This window comes from Poecile atricapillus, chromosome Z, assembly GCF_030490865.1.
Source record: "Poecile atricapillus isolate bPoeAtr1 chromosome Z, bPoeAtr1.hap1, whole genome shotgun sequence".
In the NCBI taxonomy this organism is placed as follows: Eukaryota; Metazoa; Chordata; class Aves; order Passeriformes; family Paridae; genus Poecile; species Poecile atricapillus.
In genome coordinates this window covers 62,795,927-62,821,501 of record NC_081289.1, presented here as the reverse complement: position 1 = coordinate 62,821,501, position 25,575 = coordinate 62,795,927, and the positions used below count along the sequence as shown (strand labels likewise).

The following is a 25,575-nucleotide window of genomic DNA, read 5'->3' as shown; positions in this document are numbered from 1 at the left end:
TATATATTCAGATCCTTAGATAACAGTTTTTTGACATTGTTTATTCCCACTCTGCTTCTATTCAGATGTGAGATAAAACACAAGAATTGTCTCTGAATCCAAGTCTCTCACTGAGGAATAAATTCCCTACAGAATAGTACCTTACAGAAATTTCCTTTCTTCCAAAAATTCTTCTGGAAGACAAGAGTATTCCTTTTCCCAAGTGCCTACAACAGTCTCTCATTCTAGAAAACTATTTAATTAAGGTCCCAAAGTACTGAGATTCTATAAGAACTCCTCCAGTTACTCCCATTCCTTTTCAATCAGTGGTTTTAAACTATGAAAAAATGCAACTCCTTTAAGTCATGATACAGATATAAGGAACTGTGTGTGTCACTCATTCCCATCATTAAGAAATCATACAGACCTCTGAGGTGGCTGAGAAATTTGCCACTGGGTCCAGTTGTTGAATATTACTCCAGCTAAGTTTTTAAGAGCATTCAAAGGTATTTAGATAGTCCAGATATGGGAGCTGTCACAGAGCAGGTGAGCTTTGCTGTCAAACACCTCTCAGCAGATCTTGTGTAAGAATCACCGCACTACTTTTGCTCCTGAAGTTCCTAACCTGCTGTCTGCAAGATTAAAACTGGGTTTTTTATAGGTAAGACTGATCTGAGAAATTTGAATGTGTTGGGCAGGCTTATAAAAAGGCACAGGTTGGGGTTTGACTGTCCTTTTGGCATGCTGAACATATGTAAAGAATGTTTCTCACTCATATAGCAGCATCCTTGCATTCTGCTCACAGACAGGATTTCAGGTGAGCTGTGCTCTTTAAAACCCACTGACAACTCAGAATGTGGACCCTCTGAAAACTCTCTGACCAATCCTGTATTTATTTAAGCTAGTCTAAAACTAAACTAAACTAAATTAAATTAAACTAAACTAAACCTGGCTTACAAGGTAAGCTAGTTTTAAGTAAGCTTACTTTTAAGTAAGCTTACTCTAGAATGAAGCTGCTGTGTAGGAAGGATTAGTCTAAATCTGAAGTAGTCATAACTTTATTCTATGGGGGAGGCACAATGAGGAAATAAATTTCTTTTGAGAAGTTGGTCTTTAGGTAAAAATCTAATGTATGATGGAAGAAGGAAGACGGGGCAAGAAAATGGGATGAAAGAAAGACTTCAGAACTTTAAAATCCAGTTTCAGGAGCTAAATCTCCAGGCAGAGTAAGCCTTATAATTGAAGGCAAGATACAGTGTGGCAGAAGAGGTGGCAATCCACTGAACACAGAATCCTGCTGCTCCCTGTACTCAAATGACACACAGAGGCACTTTTGTTTCCTCAGCACTTTCAAGGCACAATTCAGGGCTTGATGAGCACCTTGTTATTGCTGCAGTGTCCTGGACTGCAGCAGGTGTGCAGACAGTGAGAATGTTTAGGGATGATTCGCCACCACCTCATTAAAAATAAGCACAGTATTTAAATCAGAAAGAGAGGCTTAAAACAGTAAGTGCTGCAGGTGCAGCTTTAAGCACACAGACATTTGCAAATTGAAAATAAAGAGCTCTGTTTGTGCCACAGAACTGGGCAATCATAAATGGGCACTTCTTCAGTCTACCTGTAACTAAGATATTGTCGCACTACAGTAGGAACAGTGAAGTATGACACAGACTCTCTTAGCTGGGTTGCCCAAGAGACCAAGTTTTATTATTTCAGATCTTCTTTTATAGACAGATCCGAGAACGTTTGAGAGGTGAAACTCTCATTGATCATTAAACCAACACATCACCAGCATTGGTCAATTGGGTACTACACCCCTTGACTGTTTCTTGCAAGTAAATAACAAGGATCTAAACAGCACCTGCAAAAGTTGTTGTCTTCTCCAAGGACTGTTTGGATTCCTCCTTATGATTTCTCAGGCCAGAGTGAGAACCTTGTGTGACTTAGTTTCACACAGGCTCTGTGCTCCCTGCCTGCTTTCTTGCATTCAGCATCCATAACACATAAATGTGTTGTTGCACCTGTCCTTTGTTGACAATGTGTAATTCTGTAAGAACAGATAAAGGGCTTTATTTATTGATATGTTCAAATGCAGTATTTCAGATTCAGGGTAAAAGCTAACATGTTATATTCTGCCACGTTCATGAAGCTGGTTTGCTTAAAGGCAGCTGTATTTCTCCTTGTATGGTTTCTGATTCCCAAATGTGTGTAGGTGTTCTGTGTAGAAGAAAACATTCTTTATTGTTGTGCTGTTACTGTGTAGCAGCAACAGGTTCTCTAACTTTGACAATGAAGGCATCCTACACTAACAGATGAAGAGCTGAACTCACCTTCTATATGATGACTACCAGTTTCTGTAACTGTAAATCTAGTATGAAAGTCAAAGCATTTTTAACTTCTAGAGCTGACAAAAAAATTCTGTGCTGTTCTCTGAATCAACTGAAACCAGTTCAGACTGCCATATATACCACTTGTCATTACTTATTTCATTAGAAATTTGCACATCTGAGAGCATTTCTACGCAGAGTGACAAGCATTCAAGCCTGACTCATTTTTTAAATATGTCAGATATGAGCCCCCTCTATGTCCACAAGCATTTAAGTGTCAGCTTTTGAGGGTCAAATTATTCTCTTTCTTTCAGCACCTTCCTTCAGCAGCACAAAGCCTGTGTTTGCCACTGAAGTCCACAAGTTCCTTGTCCTGACCATGGAGTCTCTGCCCTGATCTGGCTCTGGGAAATGCCAGCCTCATTCTCAGGTTGACTGTCAGGATGAACTGGACAAAACCCTGTTTTTTTGTAGTGTGGTTTTAAGTCAGGGCAAGTGGTACCAGAGCCAAATGCAATTTCTCACACCTATATTCACCTCTCATAGCTCTACCGAGGTCCCACTACCACTGAGCAGAATTGGGACTTGTCCCTCTTATGAGTTCTCTCTGGCACGGGATTTCCCTTGGAGCTAAGAACCTGGAAAATGTTACGGTGCTGCCAGTGGTTTCTGGAGTCTGGCATCAGTGTCATACAATGGTATTATGTCCAAACATGTTGGTTGTTAAGCAAAAACTTTAGCAAGGATTTTACTCAGTGTACAGTACCAGGTTCTGAAGTTTGCTTACTCAAGTTTGAAATACTAAAGATCACTGTAAATAATTTGCCAAGTGAGGAAGTTTTTTTCACCATATTTTTCATATATTTCCTTCATATATTTCAGTAGAATGGCTGCAGTCCTGACTCATTCTAATGGATCTGAATAAAACTCTGAATAACCTATCAGACTTTGAACTACTGTTTGGCTAAAGTAGATTTTTAGTTATATACTCCTGCATAATTGAGTACCTGAAAAGATTTTTCCTTTTTAATTTTTTGTACAAATGACTACTGTTAAAGAAAAAAATTATAAAAATTTGTTCTTTTTAGTGACCCTTGGTGAATAATAAATAAAAGTAGTTTCAACATCCTCAAGAAAAAGTTAGGTTTAACAGCCTTTAACAAAGGACTTTTATGGAGAAGTGACATTTTTTAACAAGGGTTAATGTCTATATTAAAAAGAAAGCTCACCAAAGATTTGAGGTCCATGAGTGGAAAAAAAAGAATTGTTAGACTGTAAGATCAGGTTTTTCAGGCATAGAAAGAAAAAAGTGATATTCTTCAACAGAAAAGGAAAAAAGGCAAGCAAAATTACAAGATTGTTAAGTAGAAGAACTCAACAGAATACGTGTGTTCTCTTAGAAATGGAATATTCAGCCACTTGTATTCAACAGAAATCAACTGTGTAAATTTAAGCAGTACTTGCTCAAGGACAAAAGAAGTGTCAGAAGATAATCACAACCACTCCTAATATATGTCTTTGAGATCATGCAAAGATGTGTTGAACTACAAGGTAGACAGGCAAAAAAAAAAAAAAAAAAAAAAAAAGCAGCAAAGCAAAACTGGATGTTACTCTTTTTCTGAAAGGATGCTGCCAGGGGAGTTCATTTCTCCATTTAATAAACTTGTAGAATCAAAAGGAAAAATGATACACAAGAGGAAGGGACTGAAAAGGAAAGAGGCTGAAAAACTAATAAAAAAAAAAAAGCTCCTCTCTCATTTGATTTAGCTTCTGTGTCAGGAAACAGCAGGAAACCCAAGATTTATGTTCATGGTAAACCCACTGTTGCTCCATGAGCAGGGCCTGAGCACAAGGCTAAAGCTCTCCTGCAGTCCCTGTGCTTGATGGGTACTGTGGCTACAAATTTAGGATAAAGGGGAGAGCCATGTTCCAGCAAACACAGAACCTGCCCTCCAACTCTTCTGCAAAACCATGTCCTGTTCACCCCTGACCCCCTGAGAATCTGGGGCTTGGACACAGTTGCATTCCCAGTGTTTTAAAGACAGCAGGTCCGGCAACATCCCCTCCTTGCTGAGCCCCTCCCACGTGTCCTGAGGGTGACTCTTGGTGGGCATGTGGGGGGTTCCCAAGGAAGAGGCAACAGCTGACCCTTTATTGGGCAGCAGTTGCATCTCCACTGATGCTATTTTTCCTGGAATAATACATATTGAAAGAGATTGTCCCAGAGTAAACCATTATCCTGTATTATGAAACTTCTAAAGGCTTTAGCTGGGTGTTAATAGAAGTGACAAGCACTTGGAGAAGTCATTTAATTGTCTACACAAAGTTACATATAGATATGAGTAAATAGGATGTGTGGGAGTAAAGATTTAAGCATGAATAATATTTACAGTAACTAGAGATAACATTACTAATGTACCCACAAATAGAAGTATATATTTATATATTTATATATTGTACTTAATTAGATGCTCTCTTAATGGAAAGAAAACCAAGACTACTAGTGTTGTTGTTCATTTCTCACATATCCTATTGTAAAAATGTTTTCCAAGGGACCAACTGAAGCAAGGAAATCCAGAGCTAAATCTGTTTCAATTAAGTAATTGAGAATGGCAAACCTCTGAAGAAGTTTAGAAGAGAACAGATAAAAACATTAGGACATTAGGGCATGGAACTCAATCTCATGTAATTCATAAAACAAAATTATAATTTTTTTTTATTATTATTTCTACTTGGACAGAGGTTCCATTAAGCCACAAATGAGAAATAACAAAATTTTGATTATTTTTTTTCTTCTGAAGATTCAAATATAAACTTCAAGTGCAACTCAAAATCCAAATATTATTTATACTACATACTTCTTTCCATAAGAGAACTTATCTGCAGGTAGTTTAATCGTATTTGAATAGGTTTCTCCTTTCTTTGACAAAAGTTATTGTTGATGAAAAATAAAAAGCTAGAAAGAATATTTTTACATAGTGAGATTTCAGATGGAAAGTGAGGATACACTAGTGCAGACACAAATTTGGATCTACAGCTAGAGGTACTGAGGGATGTATAATTGTTTTGGTTTTTGGCAATAATCCCATTCAGAACACTGACTTTTAACAATTATAAAACATTACAGGTGTTCTTCAATAACTATTGAGAACAAAGACTGCAGAAAAGAGTTTTCAAATTAACAAATATTTCTACTATGGAGGAAAGACAATATTTGACAGGAATTCAAAGTAACCAAAAATTGAATACCACTAGACTACTTGTATGGTCGTAGAAACCTGGAAACTTTCGATCGCAGTAGCTTTATAAATGATCTTGGAAACATTTCTTTTGACTCTTGTGCTGTGTACTTGAAATAGTTTTGAGGGTGTGCCAATACATCAAAGAGAGCTTTAATCAGTTTCTTGTCCTATGGAAGACAACATAGGTATGTTAGATAAAAGCAAGATTTGGATTTAGTGTCTACACAGGTTTCAAAATTGAAGAACACTCAGGTCTATTTTGCAAGAACTTGAGTCTGGGTAAAGCAGTGTAAGGAAAGTGCTCCATGTTGCTGTGGAGTTTTAGAGGGATGAGTGTACCTGCTGTGCTGGATGCTTTTTGAAGTTCTCCTGGCAGGTCCTGCCCTGGGAGGGCAGCTCTGAATTAACCACAAACTACAGGTATCAGGCAATAAAACTGCAAGCTGTCTCTGACTTTCCCACCTGTTCCATACTGCTGTCCAGGCCTTCCCTCCACGGATGGGAGACAAGGCTGGTCCTCAGTGATGCTGAGCTTTCTAAGGACCTTCTTGTGTACCTTGGGAAAGCCTCGATTCAGAGCCTCAGCTGAGCCTGTGCCTGGCACTGTGTACTGCAGCTGGGACCTGAGCAACCCAAAAGCTGGAGGGAGAGAACAGTGCTGGGCAGGATGGTGAAGGGAGCCGGCTCTTCTTAGCTCCTGTCCTTCCAAGCCTGACATTTACATGGCTCAATTCTGCCCTCTGACCAACCTTTTTTTTTCAGTTTTAATTAGTTAGTTGTTACAGGTGTTTCTTGTATCTTTGGAAAATCATTTCTTACTGAGGCAAAATAGTGATTTAGGTAAATACATTTTTTAATGCACAGCAAACTTAATGAGTCATATAAGCATTTAAATGACAGAGTGAGGCTGAAGAAGGCTCTTCAAACAATAGGCCCTTCATTCTTGGCTGACTGATTTTTTGAATATACAGTCTTATTAATCACATTAGCATATATTTAATTGAGTTCCTGCTTCTACAAAGGACGTAAGGATGTGCTGAGCCTAGCTCAGTTACTTGATTTTGGGCTGCTTCAAATAGCAGCATAAATCTCAGAAGACAGAGAACTGAATTTGGGGTCACCTTTGAGCTTTAAATATAATGATTCTATCAAGGTATCAAGAACTATTTTAGGAAGATGCTTAGGAATTCTTGGTTGGTCTCAAAGAAAGAAGAAATTTCTTACCTTTAGAATTTCTTGATGGTTTTCTGATGCATATAATCGGCCGTCTCGAACAATGTCTTCTATTAGTTGTTGGTAATCCTCTGAAAAATAAAGATCAGTTGAGTGACTGACATCCTTTGGGAGGGCAATAGTCAGACATTAGCTAGACCTCCTCTTGAAGACAGAGCTGAGAAATTTTGTATCCAGTTAATTATTCTGTGTCTCTCAGGCTGTATTCCAATTTAATCACCTTAAAATTCTCTATTTTTTATAACAGTGGTTTTGAATTATCCCTATAAATATTCAAAAAACATCCTCAAAAAACTACTTCCCCCAGATAATAACGCTGTATTATCTCCACTCTAGAGATGAAGAAACAGGGATACAAATAACTGTTCAAACATTATATAGATGTATGTTATTTCAAAGTCTTTGCAACTAAAATTAGATGAGGCACATAAAGTTTTTCCTTGTTCTTCTGTCCCTGCAAGCAGTGTGAGATTCTAAAGAAAACTTTCTGTAATTCAGATATAACAGAGATGTAAACCAATTCCATTCTCACCATCGTAAGTCACATAGGGGACCTGAAATCCTTTGCCACTGTTTCCTTCATTTGACTTGAACTGAATCCAGAGTTTCCTCGATCTTGAGGTAAATGCAATAGGTCTCTCATATGTCTGACATGTTTCGTATGTAGTAATTGAAGTAGGAGAAGCTAGAAATAAAGTTAAACAATGTTCTTTATAAAATAAGTTTTGCACCCTTCCTCATCTAGGGGTCAAAGATGCCAAATTGACAAGACACTTCCCAGCTGACAGCAGAAGCTTTTTATGATAGAATGGATTTATTTGCCTACAAAGAGAAGTAGGTTTTTCCACAAAGGTAATGGGAATTCCTCAGCAAGAAGCTTAAGCAGATGGCAAGGTATAATTTTTGATGTTTATAAAACTACTATGAATATTAATTTTTTTATTTTTACTACTCTAGCATTGTATCCCAGAGTATGCATATGCTTGTCCCAGACAGGTAAGAAGAAGTGAGCTGCATGCCAGGCAGACATGGTAGCCAGTCCCTCACATGGCCAGTTTGGGGAGTTCATCTGATAGCAATAAAGCACTTATAAATAGAAACACAATAAAACCAGAATATAATGTTGGTATGGTAATTCTGAATAAAAGACTGTCACACCCTGCAGAGTCAGTGACCCATAGAACAGTTAACCTGGATGTGAGAAGGTGGTTGGTGACAGTCAGCACAGCTTCACTAAGGGCAAATCATGCCTGAAGAATAACTTTGCCCTGATGTGATTGGCTTTGGTCACTGTTGGAACCACAGTTTGGGGTCAGAAGGACAACTGCTCTGTTTTGTTGTATTAAGTGTTTTGCTTTTAAAAATGCTCATCTGCACAGGTATAATTTTCTTCCATCTATAGTGACCAGGTGTCTTCCTTCTGATATACAGGAATGTCAATACAGGCCCTCAGGGATAAAAAGTTGTGAAAATTGTTTTAGCAAATAAAAGACACAATTTTTGTGAGTAAATACACTGTTTTGACAAAAACTCCATAGGAACAATTGCCTTTCAGGTTTGGTGCTTCTTGATTTAGCAACAAATCACCAGAATGATGCCCACATCCTCCATGCAACAGAGGAGTGCATTTCATTGGGATCTTAATTTCAGAAGTTGTTGAGTTAAATTCATAATCAAAGACACAATGCACTCCCTCCATTCGACAGAAAAGCGGGATAACTTTGGATTTCTTGAGGGTGCCAGTTGTACCAGCACACTGGCCAGATTTAGCAGTAACTGCAGTATATTTTTGTTTACAAAGTGTGAGAACACAGTTTGTACAGATTACAGAGATAGTTCCCCAAATATAATTTATCATTGTTGACTTCTAAATGGGAGTGATTTATTCCATGTGGTAACTTGGCCAGACAGAAGCCCATTACTGCTTTGTGATTCAGACAATAAATTTGAATAATTAATATCACACTGCTAACTGTTATTGGTAATGCTCTAACTTGCTGAGCCACTTCATTCAGGAAAAGTTTTAGAAACACTGGCTACACTGAAGACATCCCTTCAATATGAACCCCATCAGTTTGCAGGAAATATAACCCATGTCTGGCAACTTACCACTTTTTCTCATTACTAAAACATCACCACATTCATCTTCAATTGGGAGAAATATCTCAGGTACTACAATGAGTATTCTTCTCTTTGGGGGTGGATTTATATTCCAAATGCATTCCACATTAGCTGGGTAGTCTCCTGGATAATTGGGTGATTCAATGTAGCCAGTGTAGTCACCCAGTTCTCCTCCACAGTGCTGGTCTGGGGAGAAACATAAATTAGCATTTTTGTTACTTGATAAATTCATCTTAGGTGTTTTTCTAGATATGTCATGAACTGCTGGAGTCTGGGATACAGAGGATAAAAAGGATTTTTTAGAGAAAAGTTACAATGAACAAGTCTAAACGCCTCCTTGTGGCTTTAGAAATGCACACATTCTCCAGCTTTAAAGGAATACTTGATCAACAAGGTTGCTGCAGCCGATTGCAAAACCTTAATCTCTCCAGTGCATGTACTGACTAAATGCTTCATCCAGGATGCTTTAACTTTGCTTGAGAAACACAGGTAAATAAACATGATCCAATTGTGGTTGCCATGGATACTGTGCTGACATACAGAAGATATTCTGCTTTAATTTACTTGGATTTTAAGTGGCTTTATCTGAATGAGAATGCTGGTCCAAATAGCCAGCCTTACTTGATTACACATTTGCCTTGCTTCATCTTAGATTAAACCAGTTAGTAAAGGATCTCCATTGATGGATCAGTTTTTCTTTCAGAGTTTTCAAAAATCCTACTGAATTTGGCACAAGTTACTTAAAACGTGACCTCCCCAGTCCCACTCATCCACATAATATTAGATACATGTTTAAATATTTTGCTTAATCCAACTCCCAAATATTATGCAAGGTCAGAAACTGGCTTGAAAACTGAGAGGATCTAAGATAGCAGAGTAACAAGGATGGTTTTATTTTACAGGAAAGTCATCAAACTTCTTAAAATTCCATACAAATATATAATTTACTCAAATGACATTATAAATTATGAAGGGCTTATAAGACATATGGCACACAATCAGACTAAAAATTTACAGGAGATCTGCACATGAATAGTTAGATGACATTGCTTAATTATTATAGAAACATAATCTTAAATTAGCATGGTAGAGATGAAAAAAAATGCTTGCCTAAAATAATCAGTCATTCACAAAGGATCAAATAAAACTGTACTGAAATCCTTTGGGATATTTAAAATGGTAAGATAGGAGGCTGAGTAGTGCAAAAAAGCCTCCAAGAAGATTTCACTGTCATAAGCAATTAGCTGGCAATTGCAGCATGCATGACCATATCTTCTAATATTTTACAATTATTCTATGTGGCATTTACTCTGATAGAAGATATTTTGCTCTACAGAAACACAGAGAAATATGCATCACTGTTATACAACTTACAGGATCTGGGAAACTAAAGGCTTTGTAGTTTTAACTTGTAGCTGGCATTCTGTGAAATCCCCAACTTTTCTTCCTCATTGTTTTCCCAACTTTTACAACTCCCTCAGGCAGGAGATATTTGCTAACTAGGAAATACAAAACTGAAGTCCAGCCTGACAGATGGAACCTTCAAGCTGCAGTTCAGATCCAAAGACACGCTCTGTGTCAGTGACATAAATGTGACTTACTTTTGCAATGAGTGACATTGGTGGAGCCATCAAAATCTGTACTGGTGTTACCAGGGCAGGTGATGCAGTAGTTCTGACCAAATTCAGGCTGATATGTTCCCACAGGGCACCGGATACATCTGTGTGTTGTGGAGTTGTAGTAGTGTCCAGGAGAACAGTGAACTGCAAGGTATGAGATATATTATTTTCAAAAAGTAGCAACCTCCAGCACAGAGAACTTTCCTCTGCCCTGGACATACCTGGCCTGCAATATACTTACTAGGCCATAACGGGCAGAAAAGACACCAGGTCCCTATATTTGCCAGTATAAAGGATCTTCCAACTAAAACCCTATGACTAAAGCTAAACCCTTATGAACTAGAAATGCATGATATGTATCTCTCACTGTATTTAATATATTTGTAATAAATGGAAGCTGATATAAATCCACCTCAACAAGAAAAATTACTTTCATGGTAGAGGGATTCCATTAGTGTCTGTTTGCCAGGGCCAGCATGTCATTCCAGTAACTAAACCAAAATGTATTCCTTCTTCAGTATTGGCACTGGAAGTTGACATTATAAAATATAGAATGTGTTGCATGCTTACAGTTTCTGCCTAGTCCATGAGTAATCAATCATTAACTTTGTATAACTTTTGTAGTGTTTAGTTTTTTTGATATAGTAAATAAAAATATACAGGACACAAAAGCTAAAGCGTTGTCTAATCCAAGCTTGTGTTATTTATTGCCACACAGTGGGGCTGATTCCCTTACCAGTAGCAGTGCTGACCCCATACCTGCCTGTGGTAAATTCCAAAGAAAACCATAAATCCTGTTCAGTCTGCACAACCTCGGAAGACCATTCCCAGCTTACAGATTTCATTTAATCACATGCCCAGGCAGCAACAATGTTTGTTTTGGAGCCTTCAAATGCCCCTTGGCACTGATGATAATAAACCAAAGGCCAGGAAGTAGGAAGATGTATTGTGGAAGAATTTTGAATTCACCTTTGGTTTCACAGTCTTGAAAGGAAACAGCACCTTCATATTTGGTCACAAGCCCACCGCCACAGGGGAAGCAGAGGGTCCTTCCTGGTTCAGGTTGATACGTACCAAGAGGACAGACTGTACAAGGTTTAAAACCATCTGAAGAGTAGTGTCCAGGAGAACACTGCCCTAGAAATTGAAAATGATCATCTTTATTAGTGTGTTGACTTTTCTGGATGAAGTATAAAACCTACTAGTAGTTAGCAAGGTTTTCTTTCACTTAAACTGTGACATTAAGACAGCTTCAGATCAAGTTCTAAACTTACCTGCAAATTTTGTCTTGTTCCTGTATTTTCTTCCTAAAACCACCACCAGTAAACAGAACCAGTTTCATAATATGCTTTTTTGGCAACTATACTTCTGTTTGGATTATTTTTTAATTATTTTTTAAATTTTTAAATTTTTTTTAGAAAGGGGTCTATTAAGATTTCATTAGAATACTTTGTACTTTCACCAAGTCTTTCATCTCAGTATTTCAAAGCACTTCATAGGAAGAACTGGAACTGCACCATGCCTATGAAGAAAGTTTTTGTATCTCCATTTTAGAGATGTGGACAGTGGATCATGGGGTTTACCAGATGGGATGGTACCAGTCCAGCACCTTGTCTATGAGAATGCCTAACACTAGGAGCTTTTCAAGTAGTTGTGAAAGCTGGTGCTTGTCAGGTGCTTCTCTGCCAGGAAACAGCAATTTGTGTAAAGCAAATTGCTTTGTGAATGAATCTACTGACAGAAGTTTCCAAACTTGCTCTCCAGGCAGTTCCTGATAGGCATTTGTTTGGCTTGGTTCTTGTTAGCTTGAGTACTTTGTGAACGTGAGAACCAGGATGTCAGGGTTTTCAAGTCTATGGCATGAATGTGTGCCTTCACACCACTGTAGACAGGGACACCAGTGTTGTGAGATGCTACATATTCCCTGAAGTTGCCTAACCCCAGTACTTTGTAATTTAGCTTCCCTGAGAACTGAGCAGCAGACAGAAACAACTGGCTTGAAAACAAGAAAGCTCTGAGAGCTCTAGGTATTGTTGCAGTCTCATAAGAACCTTGATACCTGCTGGGAAGTGTTTGGGCCATTCAGTATCTTGGGCGCTAGGCATGAGCAAGGAACTTTGCTACTTAGGATGAGCTTGTGACACAGAACTGAGAAAGCAAAGTTCAAATTCTGTCCCCACAAAACCCAAACTCCTACGGCCACTTGTGGAGTCAGGATCTCCAGGATTTTGTTGTGCTCCAATCCCATCTGGCTGGAATATGACTGTACAAACTGGCAGTTGTGACACAGATCTCAGAGAAATATTATGATATTACTAATCTGTGGACAATTTTGCCCTTGTTTTTAGGAGCAAAAAGGATCTACCTGGCCTGGTCCAATTGGTTACTGGAACCCAGAATGCAACATGTTTCCTGCTAGGATTTGTGACCCTTGTGGGGGACCCATGCTGGAGCAGGCTGTGCCTGAAGGACTGACCCTTTGGAAAAGTCACTCATATTGGAGAACTCTTGCCCATGAGATGGAGTCACATTGGAGAAGTTAATGAAGTCTCCCATGGGAGGGACCCCATGCTGGAGCAGCAGCAGAAACAACATCAGTGTCATGAACTGACCATAGCCCCCATTCCCATTTCCTGCACTGCTCGTTGGGAGGCGGTAGAGCTGGGAAGAAGGGAGGGGTGTGGAAGGGGTGTTTTTAGGAGATATTTTATTTCTCCTTATCCTGCTCTGATTTTGATTAGTAATGAATTCACTGAATTTTCCCAATTTGAGTCTGTTTGATATTTGGTGAGTAGTCTCTCCCTGCCCTTAAGTCATGAAAATTTGTTACCCTGTCTCTCTCCTCTCCACCTGAAGAAGACAATGACATCAGCTTTGGCGGGTGCCTGGTGTCCAGGCAGGGGCAGTCCACTGCAGCATGGAATTCATTTGCAGCTACAACAGATTTCTGCACAACAGGCACTTAAAATCTCTCACATACTTGTGGAACAAACATTCCTCACATTTGGAAGTGAGGATTTCAGAAAAAGTTTATTGGTTACTGCACAGGCATTTCTGCTCTGGAAGATACGATGCAAAAATACTATTGATTACTGGCAGTGAGTACAGACAGTACAGACTTTCTAACAAAGTCTCATTATAAAAAATACACTGTTTCATCATATGTGCTGACACAAATTTTGATAAAATCTTTGACAGGGAAATTTATGAAGTCCAAAGCATATTCTCTCTTGCTACATCCAGAGGAAAAGGGGAGAGCTAAGCAGAAAAACAGACTGTTTTGATCTGACAATAAATATTGTCAAATAAATACATTCTTTAAAAATAATCAAAAGGGGTTTTTTTTGTTCTTGTACAGAACAATAATTCCAATGGAAGCCTTGAAACTTTCCTCTAGTTGTTATGCTGCTTTTGTCAGTATGCTATAGTCAATCTTTATAAACTCAAACTGTATTTTGATAAGCTTTCTTGTGTTATGGATAAATACAAATCAGCATAGCAAAGATGCACAGGTGTTTCAAATTTTTTGTCTGATAGCTCCTTCATACAGCAAATCAGCAAAATCTATCATATGTTTGGACTGGAGACACTGCAGTTATTTGTTGTTCAGTAGATGGAAAGAAGTAGCAGTTTCTCAAGTGACATTTGCCAAGTGTTCCCTTTAGATATCCTTGAAGAACACATTAATGCAAATTACATGGATGAGTTTTCAAGTTTGAAATTTTGTAGCAGATAGGACAGATTTATTTCAAAGTCAAATAATGCATCTGCTATAAACTAGATTTTGATAGTCTGTAATGAAATGAGGTAAAGAAAATAATTAACAGTTGTATCCTAAAAAGTTAGACTGACCAAGTTACAGTAGAAGCACCAGGTATTATCATCATTGTAATTTAGTTTATAAATCATGAAGTTGGCCAAAAAGTTACAGTGCATTCAAACAGCGCTGAAAATTGCAGTCATTAGTTCTGAGTCTGGGTTACAGATCCCTGCAGCATAACTGTCTCAAATTTATAATTGCTGCTAATTAGAGCAGGTAAGCTGCATCTCATCCAAAACAATAAATGAGCAAGTTCATTATTAGACTCACCAATACCAGTCCAAAATAATCCATCCCTTTGGCTCAGAATGTACAGATGAGTCCTTACAAGTCAAGGTACTTCCATACCTGACCTGAAGCACAAAGTATTTTGCTTGGCTTGCTTATCTCCATACCATAACTCACATTGCTGTAGCAGATCCCATTGTCTTGTCAGCAATGTGAGTAGGTGGCCCAAGACAAACCATCCGTTGCTTGTAAGTACACAGAGATTTCTTCTGTTACCTTTACAAAACAGAACTGTGGCAGGCTCTTTCCTCTTTCAGCCTCCTTACCTCACAGGCTGTGTGTGGCAACACCTAAAGCTTTTATATTCAAGTTTAACTTGCCTCCACATTCTGACACGTTCCGGGCACCTGCTACTCCCTGGCCATCATTACTGGGGCAAGGCTCACAGGTGAGCTGGCCTTCGGTGTCCTGGTATGTTCCTGGCGAGCACGGAATGCACTGATTGTGTTCTCCACTATAAAAGGTGCCTGTACTGCAGGTAACTGAGGAAACAAAAGGGGAGCCTATGTAAGGATCTTCACTTTGATCACATTATTTGCCCTAATACCAAACGTTTAGAGAAGGTCTTTGGCCCCAGGTTTATGATGGCACATGTTTTGCATATGCTAGTCCAGGATCCTTGCCTGATGTAAACAGACCCATCTCCACTGTGGTTTAGGTCAATTTTTATCAGGGTGAGGTCCTACTTCTATTGTTTAAACTATTAACTGCCTTTGTAATGCACTCAGGTGTGTATCACACGTGTGTTGTTAATAAAGCTGGGTACAGTCTTAAAACAGTATCATGCAGTTTATTAAAGCAGTGCTGCAGAGAGTGTGGGAAGCATGAGCTTTTAGTTTATACCAGGTGCAGTTACAAGTTGTTTTTATGGCCGATGACTACAAAAAGTCAACTGAGATCAGTTCTAGAGATTTCTCCATGGGCAATGTGTCCCCAGTAATAATTTCTGTCTCTTGCCACTCAAATACCCCAGCTGTACAGCATTTTAAATACAGATATGAATACATGTGTTTTTCTCGCTTTAACAGGACATTACACATTTTTCTCTGCTGGATAGGGGTGGTCAAAATGTCTGAGTTTCTAGATACTGATAGCAACAGCATTGCAAATACAGTTTTTAAATCACTGCTCCTACATGATGACAACTACCTCTGAACCCACTCACTAGAAGCACCTATCAGATGTGATTTTTTGATTGTAAATCACTTGGTATCTAAAAGCTAGAAAAATAGGTATGCTGATTTTGAAAAGATGTCTGTAAGTGATTAGAAAGCTTGCAGTGCTAAGAACTGCCATTAATAAATCTGCACTAGCACTTTACAAAAGCAGTAAAGCACTAAAAAGTGCTTTTAAAAAGCACAGAAAAGCACTAAAGCCTGATAGCATGGGAAAAGGCTTAAATAAATTAGGTATTTTACATAAAATAGATTTCTATAATTTTTTTTTAACTGGACCTCTTGCGCATTAATTCATATCCATGGATCATGGATTATTTGATGGTGAGGACAGTGACACTGGTGATATAAAAGTAAATATACAGCTACTAGGCAAACATCGTATTACTGTTTTACCAAATTGCAAATGTGTTTTGATAAGATGGGAACTACTGGGAACTAACTGCCAACATTTTCTTGTGGCAAGTTTTGATACCTACCACCTGACAGCATAGGAATGTATCCATATTTATACTTTTGATTTCCTACAACCATCTAATGAATTCCCTTTGGACTCTTATGAACCGTCCATAGTCCATGTATATATGCTGAGTAATACTGATTATTAAATTCTAAGTCATTATCTCAGAGATTCCTCCTTGGTTCACCATGGAAAAGGTAATTTTAGACTGCTTGTTTTGGGGGATACAACTGAATATACGAGCTGTTTGGACTTACCACATTTTCCATCCTGCAGTACTTGCCCTGTACTGCATGCTTCATGCCCTTCAGTAGCTTTAGCTGGCTTCTGAGCCACTTCATATTCTGTCCCAGAAAACTGAATGTAAAATTGCTGTTTATTAATAGATTTCCTCAATGTTTTGATTGCAGTTTGCAGCTTCTGTTCCATCCTTTTCCGAACACAGTCAATGTTACAGGTGTCTAAATGGGAAATGATAACAAAACTAGAAGCAATTGAGATTCATGTTTAAAAGAGGTGCTTAACAAAAAGCTTAGCCTGCATTGCACTACGACACCTCTGTCTGTTTCACTGTGTTGCCCATATAAATTGAAGCAGCAGCTCATTGTATTCATGATCAAGTCTTTCAAAGGGACAGGACAGTATCCTGAGGTCCATGGAACAGTTCCATAGCCTGCAAGTGCACACTGAGTGCTGCAGAAAGCATCAATCCACATGTGTTCTCCCTTCAGCTGTGTGTTCAGTCTGCCACCGTTAATGTCCCTGAATTTTCTCTACCTACGCTTTTCTCAGTTGATTAGGAACTCCTGCCACTTCCCTGACCAAAACACTTTTGTGTCAGTGACAGAAAGAAATGTGATTTCAGGCACAACTATTGTTTGAACTACTTGGCTAATGAGGTGCCCCTCCAGGTTAAGAAATCAGCCTTTGTGGACTGGCAACTTTATAGGATTCATTCCACATTTTCTTTGGCTGGAATTTATAACATAATATTCCATCTCATTTATAACTTGAGGTAATTAGTTTTATTCCAAAGTTTGGTAAGAAAACATGAATTTTTCAACTGTGTGATAAAACTGTCTGATTCACAGACTAAATATTAAGCAACTTACATTTTGGAGGATATTTTTATCAACCTTTCTGCAGAACTTCTACCTAATCTTTATGTTCCCTGTACATTGATCAACACTTCTGCTATTTAAAGAAATCAGACTGGATTAAAGCACATGATTTAACTTAAGACCTTGTAGGAATTTTGATGCAGCCTCAATTTTTGTTCCTTTGGCTTAATTTCATCCTTGGCTCTTGTCAAGTAAATCTCTGAAATCTTTATTTCTTTAATTAAATCTTTGAGTTTGGAAAGGCTGTTGAATGAGGCTTGTGCTAAAAGGTGTTTATGGCAGTTTGATGAAATAGCTTCAAGGAGAATTTAACAACACACTGGAGAACTAAATTCTGATTTCTCTTTCACAAACCTGAGACTTCTTCAGACTTCATCTCCACTTCAAACTCTGCAGTGATATGGGACACTTCTTTTGATGGTGACTTGCGGCCTCGGCGTTTTTTCTTGGAGGAATCACACTTGAGATTCACAAAGGTCACCTGGCAGTTGTCTGTACAGGGGAACTGACCTCCTTTGCACCAGAGAAGCAACACAGGAAAGAAATCAAGTAGCAAAGTACCAAGTGACAGGCTAAAAAGTGGTATCTCACTGGGTTATCATGAATGCAGTGACAGGCTTCATAACATTTCCTATGTGCTGTGAGACACCTCCTTCTCTGGGCAGTGTTGGGTTTGTTCATTTTGCTAGTGGATGCAGAAGGCAAAAGCACAGTCTGGTGATGCTCAGCTGCACAATGCGGCCTCCAATGCCTAAAACTGCCTGGCCCTTTCCTGCATAAGGATTAGAAAGCCCTTTACAGAAATGATCTTAAAATCAGCAAATACTATAAACTATATTTGATGGCTAAACAAAGCAAGAGAGCCAGTTACATAAATCTATGAGAATGTCAGACCTGGGCCTCTAAAAACTGTCAATGGGTATTTTGTCTCTTTCAGAAGTGACTATCATCAGATAGCAAAAGCTTAAAAGGCTTTGAATGTGAGGTTATGAAAATGTATTGGAAGGTTTTATCTGAGCAGGAACTGTAGTTTGCCACAGATGGACCTTCCAGGTCAGGGATAAGAGAGGAATTTGTAGTACTCAAGCCACCAGAAAGATTTCATTCCAAGGGTGTGGTTGTCTGAGGTAATCTTACTGCTAGACTCAGAGGTTCAGATGAGAGAACAAATGCAAAGCAAAGGAAGCAAAGGACAAGGAAATGCATGCAAAAACCACATTCCCATAGTGATTGTATGGACCGAAAAATTCAACTTCTATGACTTTAAAAATAAGTCTGATAATCACACCTTATTCACAGGATAAGCATCTTGATGACTAAGACTTAAGTCAGTACTTGTAAGATTAGAGATAGCATGTGTAGACTGCAGGGTAAAGATGAAATATGAGTCTAAATTTAAAAAATAAAATCTTTGAACCATTTACTTTTTTAAAAAATAGCTATTTTACTCTTCTTTGTTCAGGGCTCATATAAGATTTCTCACTCACTAGAGAAAGTGGTGGTAAAACAAATTCACAACAGAGAATGCATCACCAGTAGATGTTTGGTGTAAGCTGCTAAATTGCTTTAAGCAGCAATATAACTTTTTTAATACCACCTTTTTGTTATTTATATCTAAATCTTATAAATATTTTTTCCTAATATCATAACTACTCACTCTTTCATAACAAAGAATCTAAGGCTGTGTAACATCAGATTTTCATAATAACCTTCGCTTTTAGGGGTTGTCTTTGGCGCTACAATAGGTTACTAATCCAGTAGAAACCAAACAAATAATAGCTTTTGTTTTAATTTAAAAACTCATTTGGGAAACCAAACTAAACCAACCAAACTGACACTGTTTCACATAACTTTGCCTTAGTCATTGCTTTTTGTCAGGGCATTTCTGCCATTATCCAGGCCAGAAGAAGGACTGGCTTAATTCCCAACTCATATATTTTTGAACAAAGATTTTTCAAAGCAACTGGTGAGATTTTCAGCACCCAAGAGCCAAACCCAAGGCACTGTTCAGCCAGAGTGGGAATCTTGGCCTGAACTTAAATTCACACCAAATATGAAAACCACTGTTTTTTTTTCCTGTCTGCAGTGTGAAAACAAAGAATGTAAATGAACAAGCAAACAAACAATAAAACTAATTAACATGTTGTTTACATGCTGGAAGAAACCACATACCTGAAACAGCCTGCTTCCCAGAATCTTTTGTTTTTTCTTTGCTGCGAGGCCGTAAATGACATTTTGCATCTTTGATTTTAAAACGAACTTTCTGCTTGATTGGCAGGGCTAAGGAATCTGTTGATGTAAAGTAAAAAAAGCTGCCATTGGGATGGAAATTAAATGAGACATTTTTGAAAATTTTTAAAAACTGACTCAAATGCTTTCTCGTGACTTAAAAAAAGAGGCAACCCAAGAATTACACTTGTGCAAGGGGCCCATTTCCACAAGTTCATTTTTTTAAGTGAGTACCTACTCTTGGGCCCATGCAGATCAATGAATGTGCTCATACCATGCTTGCTCTGCGCATCTTCTCGGATTTTGGGTAAATTTGTCTTTTACTATGAGAAATATTAAATCCTACCTTTTTTTTTTTTTTTCTGGACTCACTGTCTCTGAATTCCCATGTTAGTTGTAGTTCTGCTCCTGCTAGTGCCAGTAAGATTTATTTAGTGGAGCTATGCTGTTGGCAACTGAAAACCATCCAAAGGAACTCCTTGTATTGCAGTCTGTGGCTTGCAAGCTTTATCCCTCAGCTTTGAACAAAGGCAGGTTTCACATTCATGTTTTAAAGGCTGTTATACACCCATGCCATGAGTAGAAAATTGAGCTGTTGTCTGATTTGACGAAGTCCCTGAATGAAGAGACTGGCTTGTCACCTGCCATCTGCTGTGGGCTGCCCACTGGCCCTGCTGAAGGTGAAGGATGGTGCCAGGTGATGCCACAGTGTGGGTCCCTCTTTCCTTGGTAGGCCTTTGCTGAAGCAGGACTTTACAGGTGCCCTGATCCTGTGCCACAAGCAGACACATCTGCTTCCAAGATGTGTCACTCCACAGCACTGTACCACTCCACAGCACTGTACCTCCTAGCCTATCCCAAATATATAGGAAATACATGTCTGGAGAACTGGAAAATGGGAGAGAAGTACAGCAGGTACGTGTATGGTGGGCTGACTCCTCCTACTGCTGGATGTTTCAGCTGTTTCTAATTTTGCCAGGCTTCAAGTTTTTGGTTTGGTTTTTTCTATACAATCAGCTTCCATAAACATTTGAAATGTCTCTGCAAAAACAGTCCAGCCATTTTTGAGAAGAAGATGAATGAAATAAATGCAGTATTTTCTCACAGAAGTCTCATAACCTTTTCATGGGAGGATAACCTTTTATCTTTGCAGTAGAAGAGTCTGTGCTCCTGTGGAAGGGCTTTGCAGGTGAGGGCTGGGACCCCAGCTTGTGCTACTGCTGGGTCCTTCTGGCTCACTCCTAAGCCTGGGAAAAAGTCCTGTTTTGATATGCTCACTGTTGCCTTGTTAGACTATGGAAAGCAAACAATTCTAAATATTTGTCCTTATTGAACATAATTCAAACTTGCAGCACCAATCCTCGCACACTGACCCTTCAATACAATGCTGCAGCTCCACACACCCCACCCTCAAGGAGAGGCTGCAGCAAAAGTGTGTGCATAAGGGGACATTGGCTACCTTTGATGCCTAAAGATTTTTGCTTTTTATACATTTTCAATATATTTGTAGCTTTGTAGACTCTTAATACATGGTTACATAGCTCCTGGTATTTTTCATACCCTTTATCTTAGATTTTAGAATAGTAAGCTAACCCTACTAACACATACTTGGAATTCTGTTTAGCCCTGTTCTTAAGAAGAGAATTCCTGACAAGGACATCTTATTTTCTACCAGAACTTAAGAGACATAACAAGGGAATAGGGCAAAGAAGCCCCAGGGTGACTGACCCACAGGTGAGTTACTGGGGTAACTGATTTCCTATTCGATATCCTAATTAATTAACCTTATAGAATCATAGAAATTTTGTACCTCGTGTGCTCAGAGCCATATTTTGCTGACCTGAAAGCTTTCATTGAATAATTGGTTTTATATCTTACTACTCTATTGCAAGAATTACTTTTTTATCTTACCACTTTAACTCTGTCCCAAGGTTTTTCTTTTTGTTATTAGGCAACACCTTAAACCTTGCCTTACCTAACGAATGAACCTGATGTCCTGCAATTGCCTGAGGTCCATCCCCTCCCTCCCTGGGCCCAGAAAAGAGGGAGCAAGTAGGGCAGTGCCCACCTGAGCAGCTGGGCAGAGTGGAGTTGCGCCTGGGCTGTGCCTTGCCATGTTGCACGGGGATGCCGCAGCTCAGTGTGTAGCTGTTCTCCGAGTCTGGGGGACAGAACACAGTCAGCATTTAGGCAACAGCCTCACAAAGCACCTGCTCGAGGCTTCAGCTTCTCTATGCTGCTAAACAAGAAGACATTTTAAATGCTGAACTTGGATTTTAAGTGGCTGAAATACTTTGCCAAAAGCTTCAATGCTTCACAGTGTTGACTACAAGGTTTGTTTCTTCCTAGCACTGAAATGATACATTTCATAAGTGATTCAGCACAAGGTTAGCTGTGCACAAGTAAAACATATTTTGTGTTTGTCCATGGCAAAGTCCTTCTCCTTTGATCATCCCTGTAATTTAGAAAACAAACCATGTACTGTCATAATAATTTTAGCTTCAGGCTCCAACAGAACTTATTGTCAGAAACAGAAATGGCGTACTTCAGTGTTTACATATTACAGAGATAAAACTGTGTCCTGGTGCTTACAAATTAGAGAAATGCACAGTTTCAGTAGTCTCTGCTAAACTGAAAATAAAATGTAAATAAAACATTAGCTTGACTGCATATAATGCCAAGACTAAACGTGAAAAGTAGACGCCCAAAAATAATCCTGTGCCAGAACATCTATGAAAAAGAAGCAGCAATCCCCCACTCCTTCCCTGAAAAACTGTGAAGATGAAAACTACAAGTAGCAAATGGTAAGAAAAGAAAAAAGGAGGGAGTGGAACGAAATGCCCAATTTTTTATAAATACTACTCAGCTGGATTGAGAGACACATCCACCTTAACCAGGATGGTGCAGAAAAAAATAGTTATATACTGAACAGCTGTGACAAAAGGGAAGGCAAAAATGAAAAGTTTATTTCAATGAATTCCTGTTACTTTTTAATACAAGATTTTTAGAATTTTCCCACCCTCGCAACTGACATCTCAAATTAAACAATGAAGGACCAATCTTCTCATGTGTAGTTGCTCTTGATTTAATTTATAATGAGGTTTTGCTCATTTACTGTTGTCCATAACAAAAAATGAATGCAAGAATCATGAATACATTAACAGAGAAAGTCAGCAAATCACATCCTAGACATAAGAGGACAAATGCTTTGCACAAACCTGGAACAAAAAGAGTATTGGATGGGCATGACAGGAAGCAGCTCTCTATGCCTCCTGTCTTACCGCATACTAGCTGAGCCTTGGGAGCTGGTTTGGTATTTGGGAGACATTTCACCATCTCTGAGGAGACAAAAAATTAGGAAATGTAAAACAATTGCCCAACACAGAACCTGGTGTGCACACCTGGATACAATGGTGGGAAAAGGCAGCAAGTGGCAAAAAACATAATGACAGATACAAGTATTTCTGCAATAAGCACATAAGGGAGAGCTTCTGGATTGGGATGTTAAGCTTGTACTTGAAAATAAAACTCCTTCCCATTTTTAGACCTAAACTCTAGATCAATCTTTCTCTCCTGTCCTCCACTTTGGGATCTTTGTGCTCTATGAGCACAATTCTGTGTGCACATCTTGATCTCAGAAGCAAGAGGAAACACTGATCACCTGAGATTCCCTTTCTCTGATTTGGAGGCACAGCTGTCTGATTTAACAGACCAACTACACATTGTGCACAGTGCTCTGTTTACTTAGATCACCACTAAAACTGTATTTTTAAATTCTCTAACTCCCACTGTCTTTTTAACTTTATCTCCATGCTCTAGCTTCTGGAGCTAAAAAACTTCAAAGCAAGGCAGAGGTGAGGCAGGAGATGCTAGGATGGAGATGGAAAGTCCTGCTGGCCCTTTCAGATGCTGCTGAAATGTCCCAAACAATGCTAGAAGGGACCCTGTGACATACACAGAGATTACAGAGCCATCTCTCATCAGTGCCTACAGCATAAGGCACACTGCAGCTCATCTGAAGGAAAAGTCCAGACTCTCCTCTTATCTTATGGCAGGATGAAGTCAGAGCATCCTGCAGGTCTCCCAAGTGAGTCTTCATACTTGGGTAAGGGAGTGCTTGTGTTTCAGCTGAAAACACATGAAGTTATTGTAGATTATTTGGGGCAGTTCTCTGTGCTTCACCCTGAGAAGATGGTATGACACTGATAATCATAAACCTGCATTTATTTTAGTTTGCCATCCTTTTGGATTGAAATATTACTTAAGCACATCTTTTCCCCCACAAATGACAAGGTTCATTCTTGGCTGCAGCTGGCACATGCCATCACCTTCTACAGGGAGGAAGCCTCACTGCTTCCCTCTTTTTCCCAGAAGGTTCCCCTCTGCACTGACTGGTGACCGAGTGCAGCTGGGCACCTCTTCAAGCAGCTTTTCCACACAGCAGAAGTTGAGACTTAAGTCTCAGCCAGGTGGCTGTAGGGCAGCTCTTGCTTCAGCCCCGTAGAAATGCTGTTTCAGGTACATGATTTTTATCTGTTTCTTGCTACTTCTTCCAACCTGCTCACCTTACAAGATAGGTTTGGCTGACACTTGTTTTTCTTACTACTCACTGTGGCACTGTAAATGTAATTTTTCCTACCTGTGGGCTTGCCAGCACAAAGGTAGGGGTTGCTTCTGACACCAGAAGCAACCCTTGTAGCAGCAAGACTGGTTTCGGTCTACCAGGGCTTGGGAAAAGCCCAATAAAGCCATCATGAAACCAAGCAGTTCCAGAGCAGTAGCTGGAATGAGTGTTGTCTGACTTGGCTTGCATGCACAGGAAGAGTCCCAGCAGCGTCCAGCTGGTTTGTATTTCTGGCCTCACTGGTCATTAAATGTAAATAGATACAAGTCCCATAAACATGCCTGATGCTCACATCTCAGATATGGGAATAATCATCCTCCACTTATCTCCCTCCTAAGTCTTCTGTGTTTCTCTGGTGATGTCTTTGAAGAAACTATTTCCTTGGACTGAGGAGACAACAAAGCACAAAGTGCCATTGCTGAACAAAAGAGAGTTTTGTTACTGCAAATGTCTCCAAATCACATGGCATTCAGCATCACTAAATATAATTCTTCCACTTTTTATTGTGCTTTTGTAACAATTTAGAATGTAGTTTCCTCTCAAAAATGTTGGCTATAAAGGCAGGTGATCAGCAGGGAGATGATGCTCATTTTAAGCCTCAATGAAGTCACCAAATACTAGAGTGTGTATCAATAGACAAGGGTGTTCTATTTCCATCTTCCAGCTGAGCATTATAAATAATGAGGAGAAATTTACAACCAGGAAAATATTTTCAATACAGTCTCTTACCAACATTCTTAGTAGGCTGAGAGGGAATATAGCACAAGTAGTCTTCATACCAGACCTCCAAAAATTTTAGTCCCAGCTGTTAACTTACAAAATCCTTTCCAGAGGAATAACTGGTATATGGCAAGGGAGACCTAGTGGATAACTAAAAACCACAGTGAGCTATTTCTTGCTGTCACAATGCTTAGTTCTCTGCATAGCAGGGAAGGTAGTAGACAGGTAAGCAGGAAAGTGAAGCACTTAATTTTACTTAGGAAGAACATAGAGGAAAAGACTGGAATTCAGCTTGAGGATCTCACCCCCCACCCCACCTTGGTTATAAAGTGCTTTCCATACTGCTATATCCATGTAAACAACACCACAATTGCATGATCACACAAGGCCAGTGCAGTGCTCTCTACTCCAGATTTAAGCAGTGCTTTCTCTCAGTATGTGCAGAGATTCCCTGAAGGGAGATTCCCCCTCTTCCTTGTTCTGTCTGGCTCCCAGTTAGGCATTAGGCATCATCCACAAATGTGCCTATGAGAAGTTATTAGTGTTTTCAAAATTTGGCCATGGAAAACCCCAGGTATGCCATTCTCATTAAAAATTAAAAAACAGAATTAAAATCT

At 39.1% G+C, this 25,575-nt stretch overlaps 1 protein-coding gene across 1 annotated transcript in view; it reads right to left on the bottom strand.

Annotated features, from left to right (window-relative positions):
- Positions 1-4,079: 4,079 nt before the first annotated feature.
- The window catches only part of LOC131573640 (signal peptide, CUB and EGF-like domain-containing protein 1), a 199,350-nt gene continuing 177,854 nt past the window's right edge, over positions 4,080-25,575 (bottom strand). The window contains exons 12-23 of the mRNA XM_058827792.1: positions 22,833-22,952; positions 21,683-21,775; positions 19,558-19,674; positions 17,740-17,898; positions 16,522-16,725; positions 14,950-15,111; positions 11,491-11,658; positions 10,504-10,665; positions 8,891-9,088; positions 7,314-7,466; positions 6,773-6,852; positions 4,080-5,715 (exon numbers count right to left, since the gene is read on the bottom strand). Coding sequence (XP_058683775.1) covers positions 5,563-5,715; positions 6,773-6,852; positions 7,314-7,466; positions 8,891-9,088; positions 10,504-10,665; positions 11,491-11,658; positions 14,950-15,111; positions 16,522-16,725; positions 17,740-17,898; positions 19,558-19,674; positions 21,683-21,775; positions 22,833-22,952 — 1,769 coding nt within the window. The 3' untranslated portion in view covers positions 4,080-5,562. The remainder of the gene's footprint in view (positions 5,716-6,772; positions 6,853-7,313; positions 7,467-8,890; positions 9,089-10,503; positions 10,666-11,490; positions 11,659-14,949; positions 15,112-16,521; positions 16,726-17,739; positions 17,899-19,557; positions 19,675-21,682; positions 21,776-22,832; positions 22,953-25,575) is intronic.